A 24,275-nucleotide genomic window follows, 5' to 3' on the forward strand; every position below is an offset into this window, starting at 1 on the left:
TAGACTTGGCTAATTACGAAGCTAAGTGATGACAGCATGGAGTTTCACAATACTGTACTCTCCGTTTTGTATATACTGAAAGTTTCCCATAGTAAAAAGTTTTGTTTATTAATCCCCTAAATGGATATTCCAGGACAAGCCTGGAAAATTTGTCCACAGTTGCCACTATAAGAAAATACATAATCATAAGGTCAACGTTCTTGTTTTGTCCAATCCAGTTCTGTTTTCTATCACTGAACTAAAAATTTTAAGCAATAATTTTTAAAGGCATTTGTATATCTCAGATATCAGCTCTAAAGAATGGGGCCTCACATCAAAAGATCAACACGCTCTGAATCCCATTTGGGATCCATCATAATGAACTCATCTAAATCATTCTGGAACCCATGTGAAGACAGCCTTTGGAAACTAGACAAGTAATGAGTTTCATATGCTTACTAACTACCAGGAAAAATAGTCATTCCTCGTAATTATCCTGAAAGTATCCCTTCAGGTCTACAGTTTTGAGAATTCAGTTAAGTCTTCACTTTTCAAGAAATGCCCCACAGTCTTCACAAGTTTGGATTGTGTGACATTTTGAAGAGATTGATCTTTTTCAGTCTATTTCATAAGAAAATTATTTCACCTAATTGGGCAACTAAAAGATACCCCATTTCTTTTTAAAAATGTTTAGGGCTAACATATTCTGCTTCTGTGGGGAGACTCATTTCTCCTAAGAAAGCTACCAGAACTATGCAGAGTATTCTAGATACAGATGTGTCTTCATTTGGAATCACGGATAGAACGACAGTGAGCTTAATAAATATATTGGCCACAATACAAGAGAGACTCCTGAGCACATGTCCAAGGGAGATGCATTATTTTAACCTCATAGGCATTCCTAACAGCCTAAAAGAATTACGGAATCACAAGTTTACAACTCAGAGGGAATTCAGAGCTCATATAATCCAACCAGCATGTTATGTAAATGAGAAACTGAAGGCCATAACACTTGCCTGATTCACTCAACGTCGCACAGATAGTAAGGATAGAGCTGCGACTGGAACTTAAATCTCCTGACTCCAAATCAGGACCTTCATCATCAGTGCTGATTTGTCTATCAAGCAAAGTACCTCCTTAAAGACCAAACCCACACCAATATGAGTTCTCTAACGCATATAAGATTTTCAAGATGTTTCATGTGTATCAGGAGAGAGAATAAAAGAAAGAAAAAATTTGCCCCAGCAAGCACATTTTTAATTAACTGTCAGGAAAACAGAATCAAAAGTAGGAGGGATGATGATGTTGGATACCAGATTATTAAAGTTCCAGGGTTGCTTAAAAAAAAAAAAAAGTAAATTGATCAAAGGGCTTAATTTGTATAAGCCCCCTGCTTGTAAAGTCAATTCACCATTGTATAAGGACTTGCTATATTTTTTAAGCCCTGAAGCACAGAACTTAAAGGGGCTTCCCTGGTGGCTCAGTGGTAAAGAATCCACCTGCCAAGCAGGAAACACAGGTTCAATCCCTGGGTCAGGAAGATCCCCTGGAGAAGAAAATGGCAACCCACTCCAGTATTCTTGCCTGGGCCATCCCATGGACAGAGAAGCCTGGCAGGCTACAGTCCAAGGGTTTGCAAGAGTCAGAGACAACATAGTGACTAAGCAACAGCAACAGAACTTGAAAGGGGAAAGATCCTAATCAAAGGCTCTTCTCAGTGAACTAAGATGTCAAAAATCCCACATCAAATATCACTGTCATCCGATAAAAGGACTCTCCCTCACACCGGGGCATAATGAATACATTGAGGAGGCTGGCAGTCAGCTCACATTCTTCCTCTCCACCCACATTATTGCATTCATACCGAACCATTTCAATGTACCTGTGCTTTATCCATTCATTCAATATTGTAGCCTCTTGGTACCCTGACTGCCATTATTTGATCAATTTCTACTCCACTGAACTTCCTCAGTTCACTCTCAGGCACATACCCTAGAACAAACTTTCTCAGAACTGTGCATGCAGCTCACCTGCGAATCTTGTTCAAATGCAGATTCTGATTCAATAGGTCAGAGGGACAGAGCACTAGAGCTCCTCATTTCTGCAATCCCCCAGGTGATGCTGAGGCACTGGTACACAGACCACCCTTTGAGTAGCAAAACCCTAGGTCTCATCATCACCTAGTACTGTTCCACCTCCAAAATTCTTGGAAATCTCTTTTTGACTAGAGTCTCCTACTTTTTTCTGCATACAGAACAGATTATTTGAATTCAAACTTCCATCCTGCTTGACTCCCCTTCTACACCTGATTCAGCAGAGCTCAGAATGGAGCAATTCTGAATGAAAGGATGAGACAGGTAGACACAGTATTATTCAGGCAGAGGTGCCAATGGGCAACTGGAACTGCGTGCCTGCCACTCCAAGGGAGTCTGGAGTTGGAGACAGAAATGTAGGTGTTATCCACATCGAGATGAGCATCTCATTCAGGTGAGTAGATATGCTGCCCAGAAAGTTTTGAGAGATAAAAGAGCCAAGGGAAGAACCTAGGAAACATGAATATTTGTGGAGCAAGTGGAAAAGAAGAGTCATGAAAGAGAGAGGAGACCAGGAAGGTCTACAACATAGGTAGACCACTTAGACATGGTGGTGTTTTGGCAGCCAAGGGAGGAGCAACTTTCAAAGAAGAAAGACCTTTCCAAACACCCTCCTCGACAAAATCCCCCCATTCAAGCCAGGTGACTTTGCTTGCTATTCCCTAGATGTGTCTGCTGCTGCTGCTGCTGCTGCTGCTGCTGCTGCTGCTGCTGCTGCTGCTGCTGCTGCTGCTGCTGCCAAGACGTTTCAGTCGTGTCCGACTCTGTGTGACCCCATAGACGGCAGCCCACCAGGCTCCCCCGTCCCTGGGATTCTCCAGGCAAGAACACTGGAGTGGGTTGCCATTTCCTTCTCCAGTGCATAAAAGTGAAAAGTGAAAGTGAAGTCGCTCAGTCATGTCCGACTCTTCGCGACCCCATTCACTGCAGCCTACCAGGCTCCTCCATTCATGGGATTTTCCAGGCAAGAGTACTGGAGTGGGGTGCCAATGCCTTCTACTGCATCCTACTTCTAAGCTGGTATTCTCTTTATTGGTCTCTCTGAGGAAGCTCTTCTGTGCCACCTCTTCTTACCCATCCTTCAAGAGCCACCCACACAAGTGCTGACCTGTCTTCACAGGACACAGTGCCTTGCCTGAAGGAAGCACTCAGTAAGTGCGCAGTGGTGGGCATTCAATCAACAACCATCTGCAGGCTTAACTGTATGCTGGTAATAAGCAGGATCAAGTGATCAACAAAAATGCCTGTGCATATAGATAGCATATGAGCTATATCTGAAATCTGTCCTACTCAAGGGATTCTTGACATATGGTTACCATAAACATACTGTTGAGTAGATTTCAGTCACTGATGAGTTACAAAAAGAAAAAAAATGGCCCCAAATTGAAATGACTATGATTTGTAGGGCAACAGTGGGCAAATTAGAGTGCCAATTTGATGTAGGACTATTTACTTAAAAAAAGAAAAAAAGAAATCTCTTTAAGATCTTAAGGATAAGATAAAAACACAACTGGCTGACTGCAGTGATTTAGTAATTATCCCAAACAGAGATAACTGGGCAAAGGAAATAAATAACACAAGTCCCAAATTTATGCCAATTGTTAAACTGTTCCTTATACAAACACACACAAAATCCTTTGCTCACTTCCTCCCTATCTTGGGAAGATCCCCTGGAGGAGGAAGTGGCAACCCATTCCAGTATTCTTTCCTGGAGAATCCAATGGACAGAGGAGCCTGGCAGGTACAGTCCAAGGGTTGCAAAGAGTCAGACATGACTGAGCATGCACGCAAAATCCGTACCTCTAAATTTCAGCCTGGGGGGGGGGGGGGGCAAGATTTTTAAAACCTTATAAAATGAAGTAATTTCTCTCCAGGAGGATATCAGATGATAAAGACTAATCCAAAATAATTTCCTACACTTAAGCCACTTTCAAATTTCATAACCAGAATGAGGGTTGAGCCCCCAGCAATTTTATTCTAGTTCCTCTCTTTTGGCTGGACCCAAAAAGGATGCCACTCAACACTACTGCTAAACACTGCTTACAGGGCCATGGGGATGCTCTGCTTTCTGCGGTTGGGTCTGTTTCCTTTGGACACCATCACTCAAAAGCTTAAGCTTCTAAAACCCTTTTACAATCATTTTTCACAACGTCCAAAAGCAACTCGGTGTGGTTTTCTCCATTTCACAGATTAAAGTCTTGGGCACACAAGCTGGCATGCCCCGGGGTCATCCATTGTTTTATGCCCATCAATGAACATTCACTGAACCACGACCTTGAACTCCTCCGCCACATCCACAAACACAGACAGCAGCATCCGTGGCCAGGCCTTACAAACCGACTCTGCCCGAGGCCTTCCAGAACCTGTGGTTGCTGCCAGCATCAAACACCAGAGTCCTCTGTCGGTGCAGCGGTGCAGGGGCCTGTTGACCTCCCATCTTGCAAGTTGCAAGGCTGAACACATGAGATTCCTTCCTGGTTCCTGTCAAGTTATGTGAAATGCGGTACTTTGCTGCTCTATTAGTAAAATGCTAAGCTTCGTGTAAGGGAGTTAATGTTCAGAAAGCACCACATCGCTCCAGCCACAGGGTGGCCTGACTAAATAAATGTTTCCTGAGTAGAGTTCTCTTGTAGAAAAACTAAACGCTGGCCTCTGAAAGACTCGCTCATCTCCTCCACCCAAAAGCAAAATATCACCTTTAGATTCATTTACGTTGTCTTCCTTTTCCAGCTTCCTCTTTTAAATGAAATATCCTGGTAATAAAGCTAGTCTACTGACCCCTCAATATCTGTGTGGAAATGAGTTCCTCACCAAGGAGAGAAAGGGGGACACTGAGGCCCTGAGGCCCCCCCAGAGCACAGAGACATCAAAAGGGAAGAGAAAGCCAGAAAACAGAAATCTGAGCTTTCTTCCCCTACAGTTTTGCCTCCGTGCTTCTTCACTAATGGGTACCATGGTTCACACCGATATATGTTCTTTCTGGAAACTGAACTGGCAATGTGTCTCTAGTCCATAGTTTAAGTGATTCAACTCTTCTATAAAGAATGTGCTTCTGCTGATGTACGGCTGAAACCAATACAATATTGTAAAGCAGTTATCCTTCAATTAAATATAAATAATTTTTTAAGTTAAAAAAAAAAGAAGAATGTGCTTCCACTTTAAAGAGTTTGGCCCTCCATTCAGTGACAATTCAGGAAAAAAAAAAAAAAAGGAAAGCAGCTTGGCCTTCGTTGTGAAACATATTTCCACACGGCGTTGCTATTTCAGTTGTGCATATTTGAGTATGTTGTCACCATTATTGCAAAATATCTTTCTAACTAAAATTGCATCGCTGCACATAACAGTAAAAAAGAAAAACAAAATGCAGCGATTGTCACTTGACAGGTCCAAATGAAGTCTGCTGCGTGGAAAAACCATTTCTCCTAGGTGCTGTGGCGCTTCCTTGAACATTTGCCAATTGCACCAGTTCGACAGCAATGAATAGATCCACATCTGCCAATATGTGGGGATCACAAGCAGATCAATGCCTATTTACAATCAAATAAAAATGCTTTAGCCAAGAGAGTCCCAACCTTTTTAAATATTCTAATTGTAATATTTTAATATTCTAATATTTAGTAGCACGACTAAAGCTATTTAAAATTACAGAAAGACAATTTTAAAGCATTTTCTCTTTTATGTCAAGGAAAAAAAGTGATTTTTTTTTTTTTTTTAGATTTTAGGACATCTTTATTTAAATGTGTTTTCAGAGTCGACTGATAATTTCTTTAGCTAGAAGAAAAAAGAGAATGGCTTTTAATAAGCCATTCCTCTTGGCATCCTTATTCTGCCTGATTATGTTTTTCTAATAAAACTAATCTTATTGATATGTTGGCATGTGAACACATTATTTTTCTGTTGTTAAAAGTCAACTTGTGGTTTGCTCTTATTCTTTCAAATACAATTAGCAAAGCCCTCCTCCAATGCCTGAAAGGGTCTTTTCATTTGGACAAATTATTCTCCGGCTGACTTGAAAGGAAGAGGGTGAGGGCACAGGGCAGGGTAGTGTGGGGCAGATCCTCTATTCTGAGGCAGCCCCGGTAGACACAAAAGCGGCCTGTGCACACTCTCACCAGAAGTGGGACAGATCCTGCTTGCCTTGGCTGCATTATTTTTTTTTCCTTCTTTCATTGGTTTTACTGAAGAGCTAACTGGAAATTTCAGTGAGAGTGTGTGCATGCATGCCAGCTAAGTCGCTTCAATCATGTCTGATTCTGTGAGACCCTATAGACTGTAGCCCAACAGGCTCCTCTGTCCATGGGGATTCTCCAGGCAAGAATACTGGAGTGGGTTGCCATGCCCTTCTCCAAGGGATCTTCCCGACCCAGAGATCAAACCCGAGTCTCTTGTGTCTCTTGTATTGGCAGGTGTGTTTTTTACCTCTAACACCACCTGGGAAGCCCTCAGTGAGAGTATACAGTTCCAATTAAATAATATACAAGACAAGAGGAGAGGGCTTCCCTGGTGGCTCAGATCTTAAAGAATCTTCCTGCAATGCAGGAGACCTGGGTTCAATCCCTAGATCAGGAAGATCCCCTGGAGAAGGGAATGGCTACCTACTCCAGTGTTCTTGCCTGGAGAATTCCATGAACAAAGGAGCCTGGTGGTGGGACACGACTGAGCAACTAACACTTTCACTTTAACACAAGAGGAGGGGAGACAAGAGGAGGGGAAAGGCCCGGCCAAGATTTTACTGCTGAACTGATAACTTCTCAACTAATGTCACCTCCCACACTGCCTCTGTGCAAAACCAGGGTCAAAACACAAGCTGGATTAGACAGATTTACTGCTGGGCTTTCCTCTCATTGAAGGAAATAACATGTGTACTATTCAACATCTTGGACTTTCCAAAATGCAATGCTTCGCCCATCTAAACAATGATTTATTAAACCCTATCTCTGTTCGAATACTGTGGCTAGATAAGGTGTAGACTTCAGGCCCCCATTTCTTTTCTGAGTGTGAGAGGGAGACCTGGAAGAGAGGGACTGCCCAGTACACATCCTACCTCCCTAACAATACTGCTGTGCCATCGGACATGGCCGGAATATTTGTTTAATTAGTTACATTTTCAACTTTTAAATAAGGAGAACAAACAAGCTATGGGTGGCCTGCTAACCTCAAACGAGCAAATATCCAGGGTTATAAAATCACCCCCCGCTCAGAATACCTGGTTAGAAATAAAAACAGCATTTACCAGATTCTACCCCAAGTCAAAAACAGAGCTTGCATTAAGAAGTAAGAAACTGAATGTGAAAACCAGAGTACCAAGGATGCAGCATTATTCCATTAATAAATGGACTTTGCACTTTCTCTATGACTACAACGCCTTTCTTTGACAACAGCATCAAAAGCCATCTCTGAGATTAATTGGAAAAATACTTTAAAAAAAAAAAAAAGCTTCTAATCCACTCTTAAAATCTAGGCTCTAATTTTGTCTTTGCAAAACTACACTTGTAGCTGGATCCTTGCAAATGCAAGTTGGACGCAGAACATTGCAATGACTTAATTTTTGTACACAAAGATGAGTTTTGCACATACAAATGGTTTCAGACTGCAGAATGATGACCAGTTTGGAGCTGAAGAAAAGTTGATCATTTGTATTTTAAAGTCGGAGTAATGAAAATCTCCAAGAGACTTTTATGATGTAATGTTATAAGCAGCAGAATGCTTTACTTTAATAATTCCATACCCAGATAGTGACAATGAAGTACAACCTCTAAATTAACACTGAAGTTAGAAAAACACTTTGTACATATAATAACAGAAACCTAGGAATGGGAAAGCGCCTTGAGATGGTGGCCCCAAATCTCTGGTCTTACAACAGAGGGAGGCCCAAGAACTAAAGAGACCAAGCCAAGGGCTTTCTCAGCCCAAGTCCAGGGTCAGCCTGCTCTCCTACAGCTCCTTTCCCAGCTGGATTGCCTCTGGGTCTAAAACAATGCTACCTGCAACATTGGAGATCACTAGGGTACTGTGCTTAGTCGTGTCCAACTCTTTGGGACCCCATGGACCCAGGCTCCCCCTGCCAGGCTCCTCTGTCCATGGGGATTCTTCCAGGTAAGAATACTGGACTAGGTTGCAGTGGTCTCCTCCAGGGGATCTTCCCAACCCAGGGATTGAACCCCGGTCTCCTGCATTGTAGGTGGATTCTTTACCGTCTAAGCCACCAGGGAAGCCCAACATACTCTGTTCAGAGGAGATGGTCTCTACTACCCAAGGCTGCATTGGAAGATGACTGAATCCCAAGTTGGAACCCTCTAAACAAGTCTATGTCTTCCAATGTTTGCAACTTTGTTCCGATTCTATGAAAGGTGTAAAACTGCTACCACTGCATCATGATAAGTTGCAAATAACCCAACAGGACATAAACAGGTTATTTTATGTAAACATCCCATTTCTTAACCTTAAAAGTCAGCCAACTTAGCTTTTTTAAAAATCTACTTTAAAACTTAGATTTCTGCTTGTGCTGGCATCAGGATTCCTAGACGACCTTCTTATCTATGTTCCTTTTTCAAATGAAACTGGCACAAGAGCTATATTAGAGGAAACCCCCCCGGACACAAAGTAAAGTGAAGTGTTCCTACAACAGTATGACAAACCTGGAACAGAACAGCCCTTTTCTTAGTGAGTATGTATTATTGTTAATGGATGTTGCCTCTGTATAGTTGCTTTTCAAGAATCAGAGAGGACAGGCATAACTGTGAGGGTAAGAAAGTAAGCACTGAGCTAATAAATCAGGATTAAGTAGCCACTAGAAGAGAAACTATAACCAAAAGAGAATTTCTAAAGGAACAAGGGCATTCTGGACCAAAAGAAATACACTAACTCCCTCTCTCAAACACACTCTCTCTTTTCCCCTCCCTTCTTTGCTTTGAGTACAACGAGATTATCACAATGACCACCACTCCCAAAAATAAATAGGATGGCACCACCATCTCTGCCTACTTGCATGGTGCTGAAATTCAACAATCCAGAGAGACTGCTGGTAGTCACAACCACTTAACCATACATTCCCTGCAAAATCCCCACTAAAATGGCAGTGAAATTTTTAGGATGTAAATTTACAAGTTCAAAGAATATAGGAAGGATGAGGAGAGTTGATAAAATTTTGAAAGTTGGAAAGGGGTAAGTAACTCAACAGACCTGAGAAACTTAAATCCAAGTGTGTGGGGCAGCACAACAGGGAACTCCAACAAGAAGCAAGGAACTCCAGTCTAGAGGTTCTAGAGTTGGAGACACTAGTTACCTCTGGAGGCAGGGATGCAGTGGGGTGGGAGATACCGGGACTAGTTGAAAATCTGTACAAAGAACATTTAAATGTCAGATCCCCTACTCCCAAATGTTGATGCAAAGAATGTCTGACCAGGAGGGTGTAATCGCAGCTGAAAATTAAGGTATAAGTGAAAAGCCCTCATTCCTAAAGGTAAGAGTCCCCCCTTTCTAGGCTGCCAGAATGTAGGGCAGCATTATGACTCTCAAGAAGATATTTGGAGAACAATTATTTATTGAAACAGACCAGCCTAAGAGAAACAACCTCCACATAATCATATGTGAGATGACTTTTTGAAAATGCCAACTTGACATCTTATTACCCTACATTAAAATCTATCACTAGACAAGTTCCCATACACACAGAACTTAGATAGGGATTACCAACAGTTTAAGAAAAGCTTATAATACAACATAGAAAGAATTCCAAATCAATATTTAAAAGAACTTGAAAGAAACGGGCAATGCAGGGAATAAAACTTTTTAAAAATATCAACTAATATGAAATGCCTGCAATTTCAAGAAGCACCTTTGTTTTATGTACCCTTGCGGCTGCTGCTGCTAACTCGCTTCAGTCACGTCCAACTCTGTGCAACCCAATAGATGGCAGCCCACCAGGCTCCTCTGTCCCTGAGATTCTCCAGGCAAGAACACTGGAGTGGGTTGCCATTTCCTTCTCCTATGTGCCCTTAGACAGAAAAAATTGTGACAGCCCACCAATTATAAAGTGAATCCCAACTTTAGGTAAGTTAAAATGCAAAAGTATATTCTTGAACTGATGAAAGGGTATACTCAGAAAAAAAAGACATTGCATCCAGGAAACAAGGTCAGTGTATTGGTATTCAGAATGAAAAAGAGATCTTGTAAATTAAAATTTTGATAGCAAAAATTAAAAATTCAATAGACAGATTGGAAGATAAATTTGTGGCAATCTCAGAAAATAAAAGAAATTGGCAGAGTTGAAAAATAAAACAGAAAATTAAATAATCAACTGAGGAGACCTGACATCCAACTTTAAAATTTTTCAGAAAGAGCAAACAAAGTGATTAGTACAGATTTATAAAGTCCCACACCAAAACTCACCATTGTGAAATTTCAGAACACCAGTGAGCCAACAGTCTGCCTAATAGATCTCCAATTCATTTCCTTCCCTACATTTGTTTGCTCTATTCTATATCATAGAAAGGTGATTTGTCCAGGCTGCATTTTCCTATCAGCTTATTTTTGGTTCATTCAGCCAAAAAGTTTAGTTCAGTTCAGTCGCTCAGTCGTGTCAGACTCTTTGCGACCCCATGAATTGCAGCACGCCAAGCCTCCCTGTCCATCACCAACTCCCGGAGTTCACCAAACTCGTATACATCGAGTCGGTGATGCCATCCAACCATCTCATCCTCTGTCATCCTGTTCTCCTCCTGCCCTGAATCCCTCCCAGCATCAGGGTCTTTTCCAATGAGTTGACTCTTCGCATGAGGTGGCCAAAGTATTGGAGTTTCAGCTTCAGCATCAGTCCTTCCAATGAAGGTCTGGTCTCCTTTAGGATGGACTGGTTGGATCTCCTTGCAGTCCAAGGGACTCTCAAGAGTCTTCTCCAACACCACAGTTCAAAAGCATCAATTCTTTGGCACTCAGCTTTCTTCACAGTCCAACTCTCACATCCATACATGACCACAGGAAAAAACCATAGCCTTGACTAGACGGACGTTTGTTGGCAAAATAACATTTGTGCTTTTTCAATATGCTATCTAGGTTGGTCATAACTTTCCTTCCAAGGAGTAAGCGTCTTTTAATTTCATGGCTGCAGTCACCATCTGCAGTGATTTTGGAGCCCAAAAAAATAAAGTCTGACACTGTTTCCACTGTTTCCCCATCTATTTCCCATGAAGTGATGGGACCAGATTGCATGATCTTCATTTTCTGAATGTTGAGCTTTAAGCCAACTTTTCCACTCTCCTCTTTCACTTTTATCAAGAGGCCTTTTAGTTCCTCTTCATTTTCTGCCATAGGGTGGTGTCCTCTGCATATCTGAGGTTATTGATATTTCTCCCAGCAATCTTGATTCCAGCTTGTGCTTCTTCCAGTCCAGCGTTTCTCATGATGTACTCTGCATACAAGTTAAATAAGCAGAGTGACAATATACAGCCTTGACGTCCTCCTTTTCCTATTTGGAACCAGTCTGTTGTTCCATGTCCAGTTCTAACTGTTGCTTCCTGATCTGCATATAGGTTTCTCAAGAGGCAGGTCAGGTGGTCTGTATTTCCATCTCTTTCAGAATTTTCCACAGTTTATGGTGATCCACACAGTCAAAGGCTTTGGCATAGTCAATAAAGCAGAAATAGATGTTTTTCTGGAACTCTCTTGCTTTTTCCATGATCCAGCAGATGCTGGCAATTTGATCTCTGGTTCCTCTGCCTTTCCTAAAACCAGCTTGAACATCTGGAAGTTCACAGTTCACGTATTGCTGAAGCCTGGCTTGGAGAATTTTGAGCATTACTTTACTAGCATGTGAGATGAGTGCAATTGTGTGGTAGTTTGAGCATTCTTTGGCATTGCCTTTCTTTGGGATTGGAATGAAAACTGATCTTTTCCAGTCCTGTGGCCACTGCTGAGTTTTCTAAATTTGCTGGCATATTGAGTGCAGTACTTTCACATCATCATCTTTCAGAATTTGAAATAGCTTAACTGGAATTCCATCACCTCCACTAGCTTTGTTTGTAGTGATGCTTTCTAAGGCCCACTTGACTTCACATTCCAGGATGTCTCGCTCTTGGTGAGTGATCACACCATCGTGATTATCTGGGTCATGAAGATCTTTTTTGTACTGTTCTGTGTATTCTTGCCATCTCTTCTTAATATCTTCTGCTTCTGTTAGGTCCATACCATTTCTGTCCTTTATCAAGCCCATCTTTGCATGAAGATGCCAACAAGAAGCACTGGTAAAAGAGCCAGAAAGGACGGAAATGCCAGGATAGTGCTCCCTCTCTCTTTGCCTTAGGTAGCCTCTCTGGCAGGGCAATGCTTCTTCCCTGCCTCTAGCTCTCATAAGCAGCCTTAACTCTGGAGTTCCTGGTAAAACTGTCTTTTCTCTGAGCCTTCTAGCTCTAGAAGCAGTAATGGCTCTTTGCTCTGGCTTGCCTTACTCTTTTATTTGGCATCTTAGCTTTTCTTATACCTTAAAGTTAGCTTCTCCTATTAAATTCCTTCTGTTGAAATACCTTGTGTAGACTGTTTTCCTGACTGGATCCTAACTGATTCAACCAATGATACAGAGAAAGTACTAAATGCTTCTAAAAGTAGAGAAAAAGAAAATAGTATGAAAGAGATAAATAATCAGAATGGTAATACCAAAAACTGAAAAAAAAAAAAATAGAGCAATGACCCCAAAATTTTAAGAGAAAATAATCTTCAAACTATAATTTTATATCCAGATAAGTAACCAATTAAATATAACAATAAAAAAATGTTTTCTGATTGCATGCAAGGTGTGAAAAGTTTTTCCACTCATACTCTGCTTGTCCTTCAAAACCAAGTTGAAATTCAGCAAAGGCGGAGATGTGGTATCTAAGAAAAAGAAGGATCTGGTACAGGAGAGAACTAAAGTTTGATATTAAAGAAAGCTGTTACTCTAAACTAGAGCAAGAAGACAATAGGAAAAAAAAAAACATCATTTTCTAAACATTTTGACTGAAGGAATGAGAATGAAATAGTGAGAATTACATGGAAGCAAATAAAAAAAAAAAAAAAAACAAGGAAATTACTAACTCCAGAAAAAACAAAAAGCTACATAGGAAAGGAAATATAATCATAGAATACTACACGATTCTGTTGTAAATACATACATATTTATATACACATATATGTATGTCATAATAATAAAAGTTCTATGTTTTTGGTCTTTCTTCAGATTTTATTCTGTGACTATACCTTTAACTAAAAATTATGTCATAAAATACTGGTAAGATGGGTAGTATTGGTAGAGGAAAAGTGTATAAAGGAGTTAAATCTTTTTCCATTTTAGGAAACTGCAACACAATATCAAAAATTTTAATATTAAAAACAATATAAATAAGCTAATTTAGAAATATAAAGGGAAACAGCAGGGACCAATAAAAGCATTAAGAATTATTGCCTCCAAAGAATGAGTGTCAGGAGTGGAGTAGAGCAGAATGGGAGACTCATGTTTATCTTAAGAGTACCATGAATTTATTTTTAATTTAGTGTGGGTCTTTTTTCATTGTACACAATCTAGAAATTCATGTTTATTTTGAATTATACAACTACAACAACAAGGAAAGAGGGTGAGCTTCACCCAAGAGCAGAGCCAACTGTTAAAGGGCTAGCCAGTGAATGGGTGTCAGAAGTGCCAAACACAATAGGAGAATGGGGCAAAGCCAAGAGTGGGATTTACAGGACCGAGAAGTCGGGGTGGCTGCCAGAGGGGAAAAGATGTCTCCAACACTGGCTCAGTCTAAACTGAGAAATAGTAGCTGGGACAAATTTAAGTCTACCTCTTAAAGATGTGAAAACACTAGTAGGTGTAAAGACTAGACCGACTCCCTCGTCCAGAATGAAAGTATGATTAAATGAATAGTATCTCTTTCTTCCATCTCAGGAATAAAACAAATGGTTTCAGAATAAGATTAAGAAATATTAGGGCATTTAAGTGTTTCTTCACTTTCTTGCAAGGGAGTGATTTTTCAATGTAGCCCTGCTTACACAACACTGTAGACTATCCATGTGAGTAAACAGGGTTTGGGACAATAACAGGTCAAATGATATGCTGACTAACCCTGGTCTAATTCAGTGATTCTCACCTTTCGTGAGATTGATCCCATAGCTCAGTAATGATGGAAATGACATATAAACCTAGGTCTAAATGCTTTTTAGGGTCATGTCCCCAAAATAAGTAAAAAAAAAAAAAAGTCAGAGGAAGGGTGCATACTTCTTGAGAGAAATATACACATGTGCACTTACATACAAAAATTTGCACATAATTATAAAATCCCTGGTGGCTCAGAAGTTAAAGTGTCTGCCTGCAAAGTGGGAGATCTGGGTTCAATCCCTGGGTCGGGAAGATCCCCTGGAGAAGGAAATGGCAACCCACTCCAGTATTCTTGCCTGGAGAATCTCATGGACAGAGGAGCCTGGAAAGCTACAGTCCATGGGGTCGCAAAGAGTCGGACACGACTGAGCGACTTCACTTTCACTTTCATAAAGAGTTAATGCACCCTAAGTCATCCACGTAAAGAGGTCATGGAAAGTTGGATGAATTTTGAAGGAGCCTCCTACTAAAGAACTAAGTGAACCCACTCCACTGTGTTTGATTTCTTTTCTTTTGAAACATGGATATTTTCACACATGTGCCACATTTGGTCTACTAAAAGATAAATTGTGCAGACTTATGTGAATGCCATCAGTGTGTCAGAGTGCTGACACTGAAGTGAATGATGTTTTACGTCCGTGCTGGCACAGGAACTGTGGCCTCAGAGCTCATGGATATGTATATCCTTGCTCAAGTATTTTTAGGTGACAAAGATCCCACCCAAGATGGGACCATTACATGGCCCAGGATCAAGTTCACTGCCATGCTCCCTGGGGTGCTCAATAAACAGTCTCTGATGACTTAGGACATGATAGTTTACATTTCAGAATAAAACATGCAAAATAAATTCCAGCAGATGGAGAGAAGACCAAGTCCTGATCAGACTTTGTCAAGTGTGTGAAAGAGTAAAGAGACACTGATATCTTAAAAGTGTGTATTTGGGCAAGCAGGATGCAGGGAAAGGAAGGAAGCACTCCTGCCTGTGCTGCCTGCCAGGCCCACTTGTAGGGTCTGAGACACTTAATCTCTGGGTCATGGGTTTGCCCTCGTATTGGGCACATTGTTGTTAAAAAGGTCAGACTGATGTAGTGGAAAAAGAAAGTCACTGGACTGGGAGTCAGGGGACGCCACTAATCTTGGCTTGGCCACCACACAGCGCATTCTAAAACCAAATACCAGTGCTCTAGAATTGGAACCATTCGGTGGCAGAAGCCAAACAGCCCCATTAAGACACCCTTGAGTGAGAGCCACTGCACATGTGGGCAATCCAATAAAAACCAGCAGAGAAGGCTAGACAGACAGTGGGCGAGCGCTTGTCTGAGCCAGGCTGGAAGCTCTACTGATACTACCGGGCCTCTCCCATGGGACTTTGCTGCTAGCTTTAGATTTCTGATGCCCCCTCAGATGGCCTTCAGGATCCCCACTATAAAAACCCACTACTGACCCCCCAGTACCATCTCCCACAGTAGGAGTGGATTTGAACTCCTGGCGCTATGCACCTGCTAAGGTCTAAACACAGGACTCTGTCACCACCCAACAGTGCCGTACTGACTGCAATACAGTAGCTACATTTGGGAAAGCCACCTCCTCCCGGGCTTCCCTGGTGGCTCAGATGGTAAAGAATCTGCCTGCAATGTGGGAGACCTGGGTTCTGTCGCTGAGTTGGGAAGATCCCCTGGAGGAGGGCATGGCTATCCACTTCAGTATGCCTGGAGAATCCCCATGGACAGAGGAGCCTGGCAAGCTATGGTCTACAGGGTCACAATCTACACGGTCTATAGGCTCAGCTGGACATGACTGAGCGACAAAGCACACACACACACCTCACCTCCCAGGCTGCAGTCTTCACCACTGTACAGGAAGGGGGCTGGGTCTGATGTCTTCTGGTTCAATAATAACTTATTGGCTGTTTCCTAAGTGTCAAGCATATAGTAAGGGGGAGGCAAGAGTAGACAGCTCTCATGGAACTTCCAGTGTAGTAGAGGAAGTCAGAAGTAATTTAAAAATCTCACAAACAGGCATGTGGCTACAACCAGAGAGGCAGGCTATGATGTCGAGGAGCAGAGTGCATGAGTTAGTCTGGAGTATCAGGGAAAATGTCTTGAGAAAGTGTTACTTGAGTTAACAGCTAAAGGATGAGCAGGGGAGCTAAAGAGAGCACTGTATGCAGGAACCTCGGACACATGGGTTACACTGCTCTGGAATATAAAAAGCAAAAAGAAGAGAAATAACGGCTACCATCCATTGAATATTTACTTAATACCTGGCATTGTGTTAAACATATTTAAATATTTATATACAATGCCGAAAAACCTGTCAGTTAAAAATTATTATCTCCACTTTATAGTCAGAAACCTAAGGCACAGTTTCAGAAACATGCTCAAATAAAAACACTGAGAGGCAGATCCAGGTCTATGAAAAGGAAACTGGCACATTTAAACACTATACTGTCTCCCAATATAATGGGCCCTATTAAAACATGATGCATTGACTAGATTAGGTTTTCACGAGATTCACTAGTAAAAGAACGAATATACTTTAAAAATACTATTGGGACTTCCCTGGCAGTCCAGGGGTTAAGAATCTACACTCCCAATGCAGAGGGCCCGGTTCAATCCCTGGTCAGGAAACTAGATCTCCCTTGCCACAACTGAGAACCCACATTCCACAACAAGGACCCAGTGCAGCCAAAAGCTAAATAAATAAATAAATACTATCGTATCACCCATAGGGATGGTGGAGACAATAAGATACAAGTGCTAATAACGAGGCAATTACCGTATACACAACACCCAAAGCCCCAACAGCAGCCCAACCCTGAGCAATCTTATTTTCCATCAGATCACACATATACCTACCCAACCGCCCACCAGAGGTGAGTGAGACAGGAGCAGACTTTTGACCCAGAAAGGCTAGTTTACAGGCTGCCAGTGGCCTGGAAAGCTCCACCCTGACAAACGTGTATAGGTTCAACTGTGATTATATTCTCCAAGATAAGAACAGGGAAATAGGAGAGTCCAAGACTTGACGTAGAGAGAGGGCAGAAATATTATTCCAAGTTGTGTGGAGATTGTCAAAATTTAAAAACTCTAGTAATGAAGGAGATCCAGTGATACAAATTCCGATTATAAGATAAATCCATTCTGGAGATGTGATATACCACAAGATGACCATAGTCAACAATACTGAATTGTAAAGTTGAAAGTTGCTAAAAGAATACTTTTTATAATTTCCATCACAAGAAAAACTTTTGTAACTATGCCGGGTGATCAGTGTTAACTAAACTTACTGTGGTGATCATTTCTCAATATACATAAATATCAAATCTTTATGTTGTCCTTAGACTTATACTGTTATATGTCAATTATATCTCAGTACAACTGGGGTTCAGGGGGAAAACCCTGGTAATGCAACTCACCACATTATAAGAGAATAAAGAAAAAATCTGATTACTTCAACAGATGTGGAAAAGGTATTTGATAAAATTTAATCACCTCAACCTACACAGGTGATTAAATTGCATAGAATTTATACCAAAACATTCGTATATACACACATAAGAACAAATAAAATTGAGAAAATTTGAGTCAAATCAGTACCTTGCTATCAGTGTCAATACCCTGGTTGTGATCATGCATGAAATTTTCCAAACTGCTACCAATTGGGAAAACTCAGCACTATATATAAGGAATATCTCTGTATTGCATCTTAAAACTACATGTAAATTTGCTCTTATCTCAATTAAAAAGTCACTTTAAAAAAAGAGAAGGCAAGAGTTGGAGATGGATGGAGGGAGAGAGAGAGAAGGAAAGAGAGAAAAAGAGGGGAGAAACAATCACATTGATAATAAAATTTGGTAAGTTTAAAATATATAATAATAATTTTATTTAAAATTTTTATTTATCTTTAAAATAAAATAAAATTATTTTATTTTATTTTTTTCTTTTTTTTTTTGCTTCTTTTATTTTTTATTTTTTTATTTTTTTAATTTATTTATTTATTTATTTATTAAAATTTTAAAATCTTTAATTCTTACATGCATTCCCAAACATGAACCCCCCTCCCACCTCCCTCCCCATAAATTATTTTATTTTAAATTTATAGTAATAATTTTATTTTATTGCCACTCCATCCTTCCAATATTTAAATATAGCCTTATAAAATTTTTAAAGCTTCAAATTTTTGCATTTTGAGATCGCAAGCCTTCCAAAGATGCCAACCACGGGCTAATATGACAGCCACGATGCTAATATGCATGACATGGAGTCAGGGATATCAAACAGTTTATAATGCCTACAATGAAAATGTGTGTCCTGTAATAGAGAACAGAGATGTTTGCCAAGGGAGGGGTAGGGGAGCGGGACTGGGAGTTTGGGATAAGTAGATACAAACTACTATATATAGGCTGGATAAACAACAAGGTTCTACTGTATAGCACAGGAAATTATAGTCAATATCCTGTGGAACTTTTATCAAAAAGAATATGAAAATGAATGTATATACATAACATATAACACAATCACTTTGCTGTATATCATAAATTAATAATATAACATTGCAAATAGCTATACTTCAGTTAAAAAAAATCTGTGTCCAGATCCTTTCCTTAGTCTACATTATGTGACTCTTGATGTTTTCTGTGCTATTTTTATTTCAGTTATCCTAATAAAGGGCATCATTTTGCCAAAACAGAATTCACCAACAAATGAAAATAAAAAAGAACTTCCACTCTTTCCCCAAATCACAGTTGAATGGTGATATGAGCAGATATGAAATGTGTTATATGCTCTTCATTTTATTTTTTTCTTTTACTATTTATACACTATTCTGTACTTTGCTGTTATCATTTAATATATCACTCTGGTTTTTCCACCTGAGTACACAGAGATTTGTCCTTATTTTTCACAATTCCATCCTATCCCATTGCATGCATATGTTATAATTTATATAAATAGTCCCTTATTGATGGGCAATTAATTAGACTGTTTCCAGTTTTCAGCCATAACAAATAATGCTGCAGTGAATACTCTGTATAATTGTAATGCCAGCGCTTATACTTCAGCACCTGCTTTATTGTTCCAAGTGCTTTACATAGCTAAAAGATAAATCCCTAGGTACAAATTTGCTAAGTATGTGCCTTTGAACTTTGAAAGATCTTGCCAAAATGTTATCCCTGGTATGTTCTTCATTTTAAAATTAAGAAGGCAAGGACACCCACTACCACTACTTATATTCAATATTGCATTGGGATCCTATCCAGTATCCTTAAAGGTTTTTATTTAGTTAATTTTACTTAATTTTAATTCAGAATACTTATGTATGCTCTTAAGCATACTTAAAAGAAAAAGAATCAGAAAGAAACAAAACTGTTACCATTCACAGTTCAGGCGTTGCTATTGCTAAGTCACTTCAGTGGTGTCCGACTCTGCGTGACCCCATGGACTGCAGCCTACCAGGCTCCTCCGTCCATGGGATTTTCCAGGCAAGAGTACTGGAGTGGGGTGCCATTGCCTTCTCCAAGGAAATGTACAGAAAAAATTCAGAAGTAATCAAGAGAGTCCACCAGAGTTGCTGGGTTTGAGATCAATAGCCAGGACTGCAAAACTCATGACGAATGTCATGAACAGAAGTTCCAAGTAAGCAGATGAGACAACCCATTAATACAAACAAGAGAAACAGACCCAGGAAAGAGCTGAGCCTTAAGATTAAGACCACCATGTCTTGCTAGTCTGCTCCAGCATCTCCCGCTGCAGGAGATCAAGCTCTAACCAATGTCAGGTGCCATAGCTCCCTCCTTCACAGTACCCACTGCAACCACCTATCTAAACTAACTCGACAAACATCTGCAATGACACTCAAGAGAGCACAGCTAAAACACACATAACTAGAAAGACAAAGTCATTAGGGGGAGCTCCGATTTCTGCTTTATATGTTCATTTTTATCTATTTATAAGATCCAGGGTGGTCCAGTGGTTAAGACTTAGAGCTTCCAATGCATCAGTCACAGGTTCAATCCCTGGTCAGGGAACTAGGATCCCAGATGTTGCATGGTGTGGCAAAAATAAATAAACACCAATGCTAAGTATCAAAAAAATAAAATAACATAAAATCTATTTTAATGATCCGGCCATCAAAGAAAAGCAGTATTATAATCTACAACTACAAATAATCTCTAACGCAGCAGTCTTTGATTGGAATGTATTCTGGATCTCTGTAGTAGGTACACCTTTCAAGAAGATCTTGCCCAGACTACCATTAAAATAGAGACCTGGGTTCAGTCCCTGAGTTTGGAAGATCCCCTGGAGAAGGGAATGGCTACCCATTCCAGTATTCTGGCCTGGCAGAATTCTATACAGTCCATGGGGTTGTAAAGAGTCGGACATGACTGAGCAACTTTCACTTTCACTTCACCATTAAAATAAGATTTAATATTCTGAACACAAGATAACTAATGGTCAAGAAGATATACCTGGTGGAGCACTGGAATGCCAACTTTCACCCACTGAATATCATCAGTGTTTGCCAACCTATACTGAAATATTTGAACTTTAAACAACTTCAGGAAGAAAACAAATTTGTCATTAGACAAGATGACACCATTTTTGAGTTTTCAATATGAAGCAGAAAATTAATATGAATTTAGTAAAGCAAAATAACCTATCATGGCTTGTGTAAAAGACTTGGATGCTTTCAATATTAACACAGACCACCTCCGGCAGAACTACTAAAGGAATCATGATGCCCTTTGTGTCCTTCCATATTCCTGGGGCAAAGGATTCTGATGATGACAAAACTATCAAAAGTTTCTGTTAAAAACTTGGGCTCTATTACAGAGTGCTAAGTCGCTTCAGTCATGTCTGACTCTTTGCAACATGTCTGACTCTGTACAACACTTTGGACTATAGCCCACCAGGCTCCTCTGTCCATGGGGATTCTCCAAGCAAGAATACTGAAGTGGGTTGCCATGCCCTTCTCCAGGAGATCTTCCCAAACCAGGGATGGAACCCAAGTCTCCCTCTTGCATGCAGATTCTTTACCATCTGAGCCACAAGGGAAGCCCAGGAGGTGAGGTGGCTTTCCCAAATGTAACTACTGTATTGCAGTCAGTACAGCAAAGGATTTTCCCAACCCAGGGGTGGAACCCAAGTTTCCTGCATCTCCTGCATTGCAGGCAGATTCTTTACCCACTGAGCCACCTGGGAAGCCCCCTCTCTATTACAGAAACCCTACTTCTTTCATAATTCAGACCATGATGTCCAATATGGCAGCCATTGGTCAAGCACTTTAGCCAAATTAAGATATTCTGTAGGGTAAAATGGGCTTCTCAGGTGGTGCTAGTGGTAAAGAACCTGCCTGCCAATGCACAAGATAAAGATGCAACTTCATCCCCTGAGTCGGGAAAATCCCCTGGAGGATGGCATGGCAACCCACTCAAGTACTCTTGCCTGGAGAATCCCATGGACAGAGGAGCCTGGTGGGCTATAGTCCAAAGTGTTGTACAGAGTCAGACATGACTGAAACAATTTAGCATGCAAGGGCAAAATACATACTGGACTTCATATAAGAAAAACATATATACAATCTCAATCATAATTTACACTGATTAAATGTTGAAATATTTTTATATCTAAGGGAAATAAAATGTATTATTAAAATTAATTTCACCTGATTTTAACTTTTTCACGTGTGACTACCAAAAAATTTTTAATTATACTTGTGGTTCACATTACATATCTAGAAGACAGGGCTGATTTAGAAAATCAAAAGATATTTTAAATGATGTGTTATATACATGTATATATATGGCATTTAAGACATTAATATCTGTTTATAAGACCCTTTGTATGTCACTGGATAGCAAATTCCTACAAAGACAAGTATGATCCTATAACAATAGTACAAAAGGGGCATCACTTATTTAGTTCCAACTTTTTGACCAGATAGTGCTCAAGACTTCAGCTAGATTATCTATGATCCACCCTCATCTACATGAGGAAGACTGAGGAATTTGCCATGGATCACACAGTGAGAAGTCCTGCTGCTTAATCCTGAGCCTGGCCTGAGCTCCTGACTCCAGTCGGAGTCAGAAGATGCATCTTGGAAGATGCTGAATAACAACCACACTAATGAAGTGGGATGCTCTGGAATACTTCAGTAGGAAACAGCCCGCAACAGAAAGAGGCAACAACAGGGCCACAAGTGAGAGAAGCAGATGGGCCATGAAGCTAAGACAGATTGCCAAAAGAAGGAGCCTTCTAAAATCCAAAATACCTTCCTCCACCAAGCTTTGGAAAAGTTAGGCATGCCAAACTTTGGCAATCCTTCATCTGTCTTATCCCCCAACATGCTGCTAGCAGAAGAGGCAAGGGAAGTCTCCAGACCTCTGCGTAGCATGACCACAAGTACCCACAGAAAGCAATTTCTCTTCCTGCAGCAGCTGGAAAAGTTTAAGTGAAGGGTGGGGTGATGGGGGCCCAACGGGGAGGAGAGAGGAAAGTTGGCCAGGAAAAAAACACACACACACAGAGCAACAGTGACATTCAGACCTGAACCTAGGAATCTTTGAATGATTCAGAACGGAATGCTTTATCACGTCTGATTTAATTTGATGACTGTTTTTGGGATGCTGAAGGTCTAGGCTCCTAATCAAGCACTTACGTAATCTTCCTCACTGAGCCCTTGCTTCTCAACAGAACTTTTCACCTCCATGGAAAACTTCTCAAACTCAGGTTTCACTGTCCTCAGTAGAGTGATTGTTTGGAGGGATGAGTATGCTTGCTTAGCTTCAAAGTCGTGTTTGTCTCCTCTCTTCCACGAGCCATCTCCTACGGGAGAAGTAAAAATATTTATAATTCCAAGCCAGTCACCACAAAGGGGCCATTCTCCCTTTTCTACCATGATGTGCTTCTGTGTTTCTTTTGGCAGCTGGGGCAGGAGGTATTGTCACAGTTTTGTACTTGGGTGTAAAGTGACAATGTCAAGATCATCAAGGGAGAAGAAGGCCCTTTGGACACATGTTCCTTTGAAATGTGAGACAGAGAGAAAAGCACTGTTAGATTCATTGCCTTATAATAACCATGTAACTGGAATTTTAGGCCCTCAAGAATCCGCACTGCAGGAGCAAGAAGTAGGTTTATCCCTTTCCATTCACACTTATTTTTTAAGGAGATCAAACCAGTCAATCCTAAATGAAATCAACCTTGAATATTCATTGGAAGGATTGATGCTGGAGCTGAAGCTCCAATACTTTGGCCACCTGCTGCAAAGAGCTGACTCATTGGAAAACACCCTGATGCTGGGAAAGATTAAGGGCAGAAGGAAAAGGGGATGAGAGAGGACAAGATGGTTAGATAACATTATGGACTCAATGGACATTGATCTGAGGAAACTCCACGAAACAGTGAAGGACAGGGAAGCCTGGAGTGCTGCAATCCATGGGGTCACAAAGAGTTGGACACGACTTAGTGACTGAACAACAAATTCACTTATTATTCAACACCTACAATCAACTGTGAAGGTCAACCAAGTTGTTAATGTGCTACAATAAACCCAATGCTATGTAGATGTGGAAGGCAAGGATGGCTACATATGAAAATGAATTTATAAAGTACTATAAAGTTGGTACTAAAAGAAAAAGAGATTTGAGATTATTGAACAATTTCTCAAATCTCTTCAGGCTGAAAAGTAGCTTAGGTGAACTTGAAAATTTATATCTCTTTAGTGCTGGCAACATCATAAAGATTATTTATTAGACAAGTCCATCAGCACATCAGCAGTAACAAAATAAAAGCTGCTAGCATTTATTGAGCATATATATATATTATAATAATAATAAAAGCCTCATTATTGAACACTTTATATGTATAAACTCATTTAACCCTCTCAAGATCGTGTAACTGTGGGTACAATTTCGGTCCAGTTCAATTGCTCAGTAACGCCCAACTCTTTGCAACCCCATGGACTGCAGCACGCCAGACTTCCCTGTCCATCACCAACTCCTGTAGCTTGCTCAAACTCATGTCCATCAAGTCGGTGATGCCATCCAACCATCTCATCCTCTGTCATCCCCTTCTCCT

At 40.5% G+C, this 24,275-nt stretch overlaps 1 protein-coding gene across 2 annotated transcripts in view; it reads right to left on the reverse strand.

The window, feature by feature from the left end:
- The window catches only part of NPR3 (natriuretic peptide receptor 3), a 79,047-nt gene that overhangs the window by 30,652 nt on the left and 24,120 nt on the right, over positions 1–24,275 (reverse strand). For both annotated transcript variants that reach the window (XM_015101329.3, XM_015101328.3), the window contains exon 3: positions 22,858–23,024. In XM_015101329.3, coding sequence (XP_014956815.2) covers positions 22,858–23,024 — 167 coding nt within the window. The remainder of the gene's footprint in view (positions 1–22,857; positions 23,025–24,275) is intronic.

This window comes from Ovis aries, chromosome 16 (assembly GCF_016772045.2).
Source record: "Ovis aries strain OAR_USU_Benz2616 breed Rambouillet chromosome 16, ARS-UI_Ramb_v3.0, whole genome shotgun sequence".
Lineage (NCBI taxonomy): Eukaryota > Metazoa > Chordata > Mammalia > Artiodactyla > Bovidae > Ovis > Ovis aries.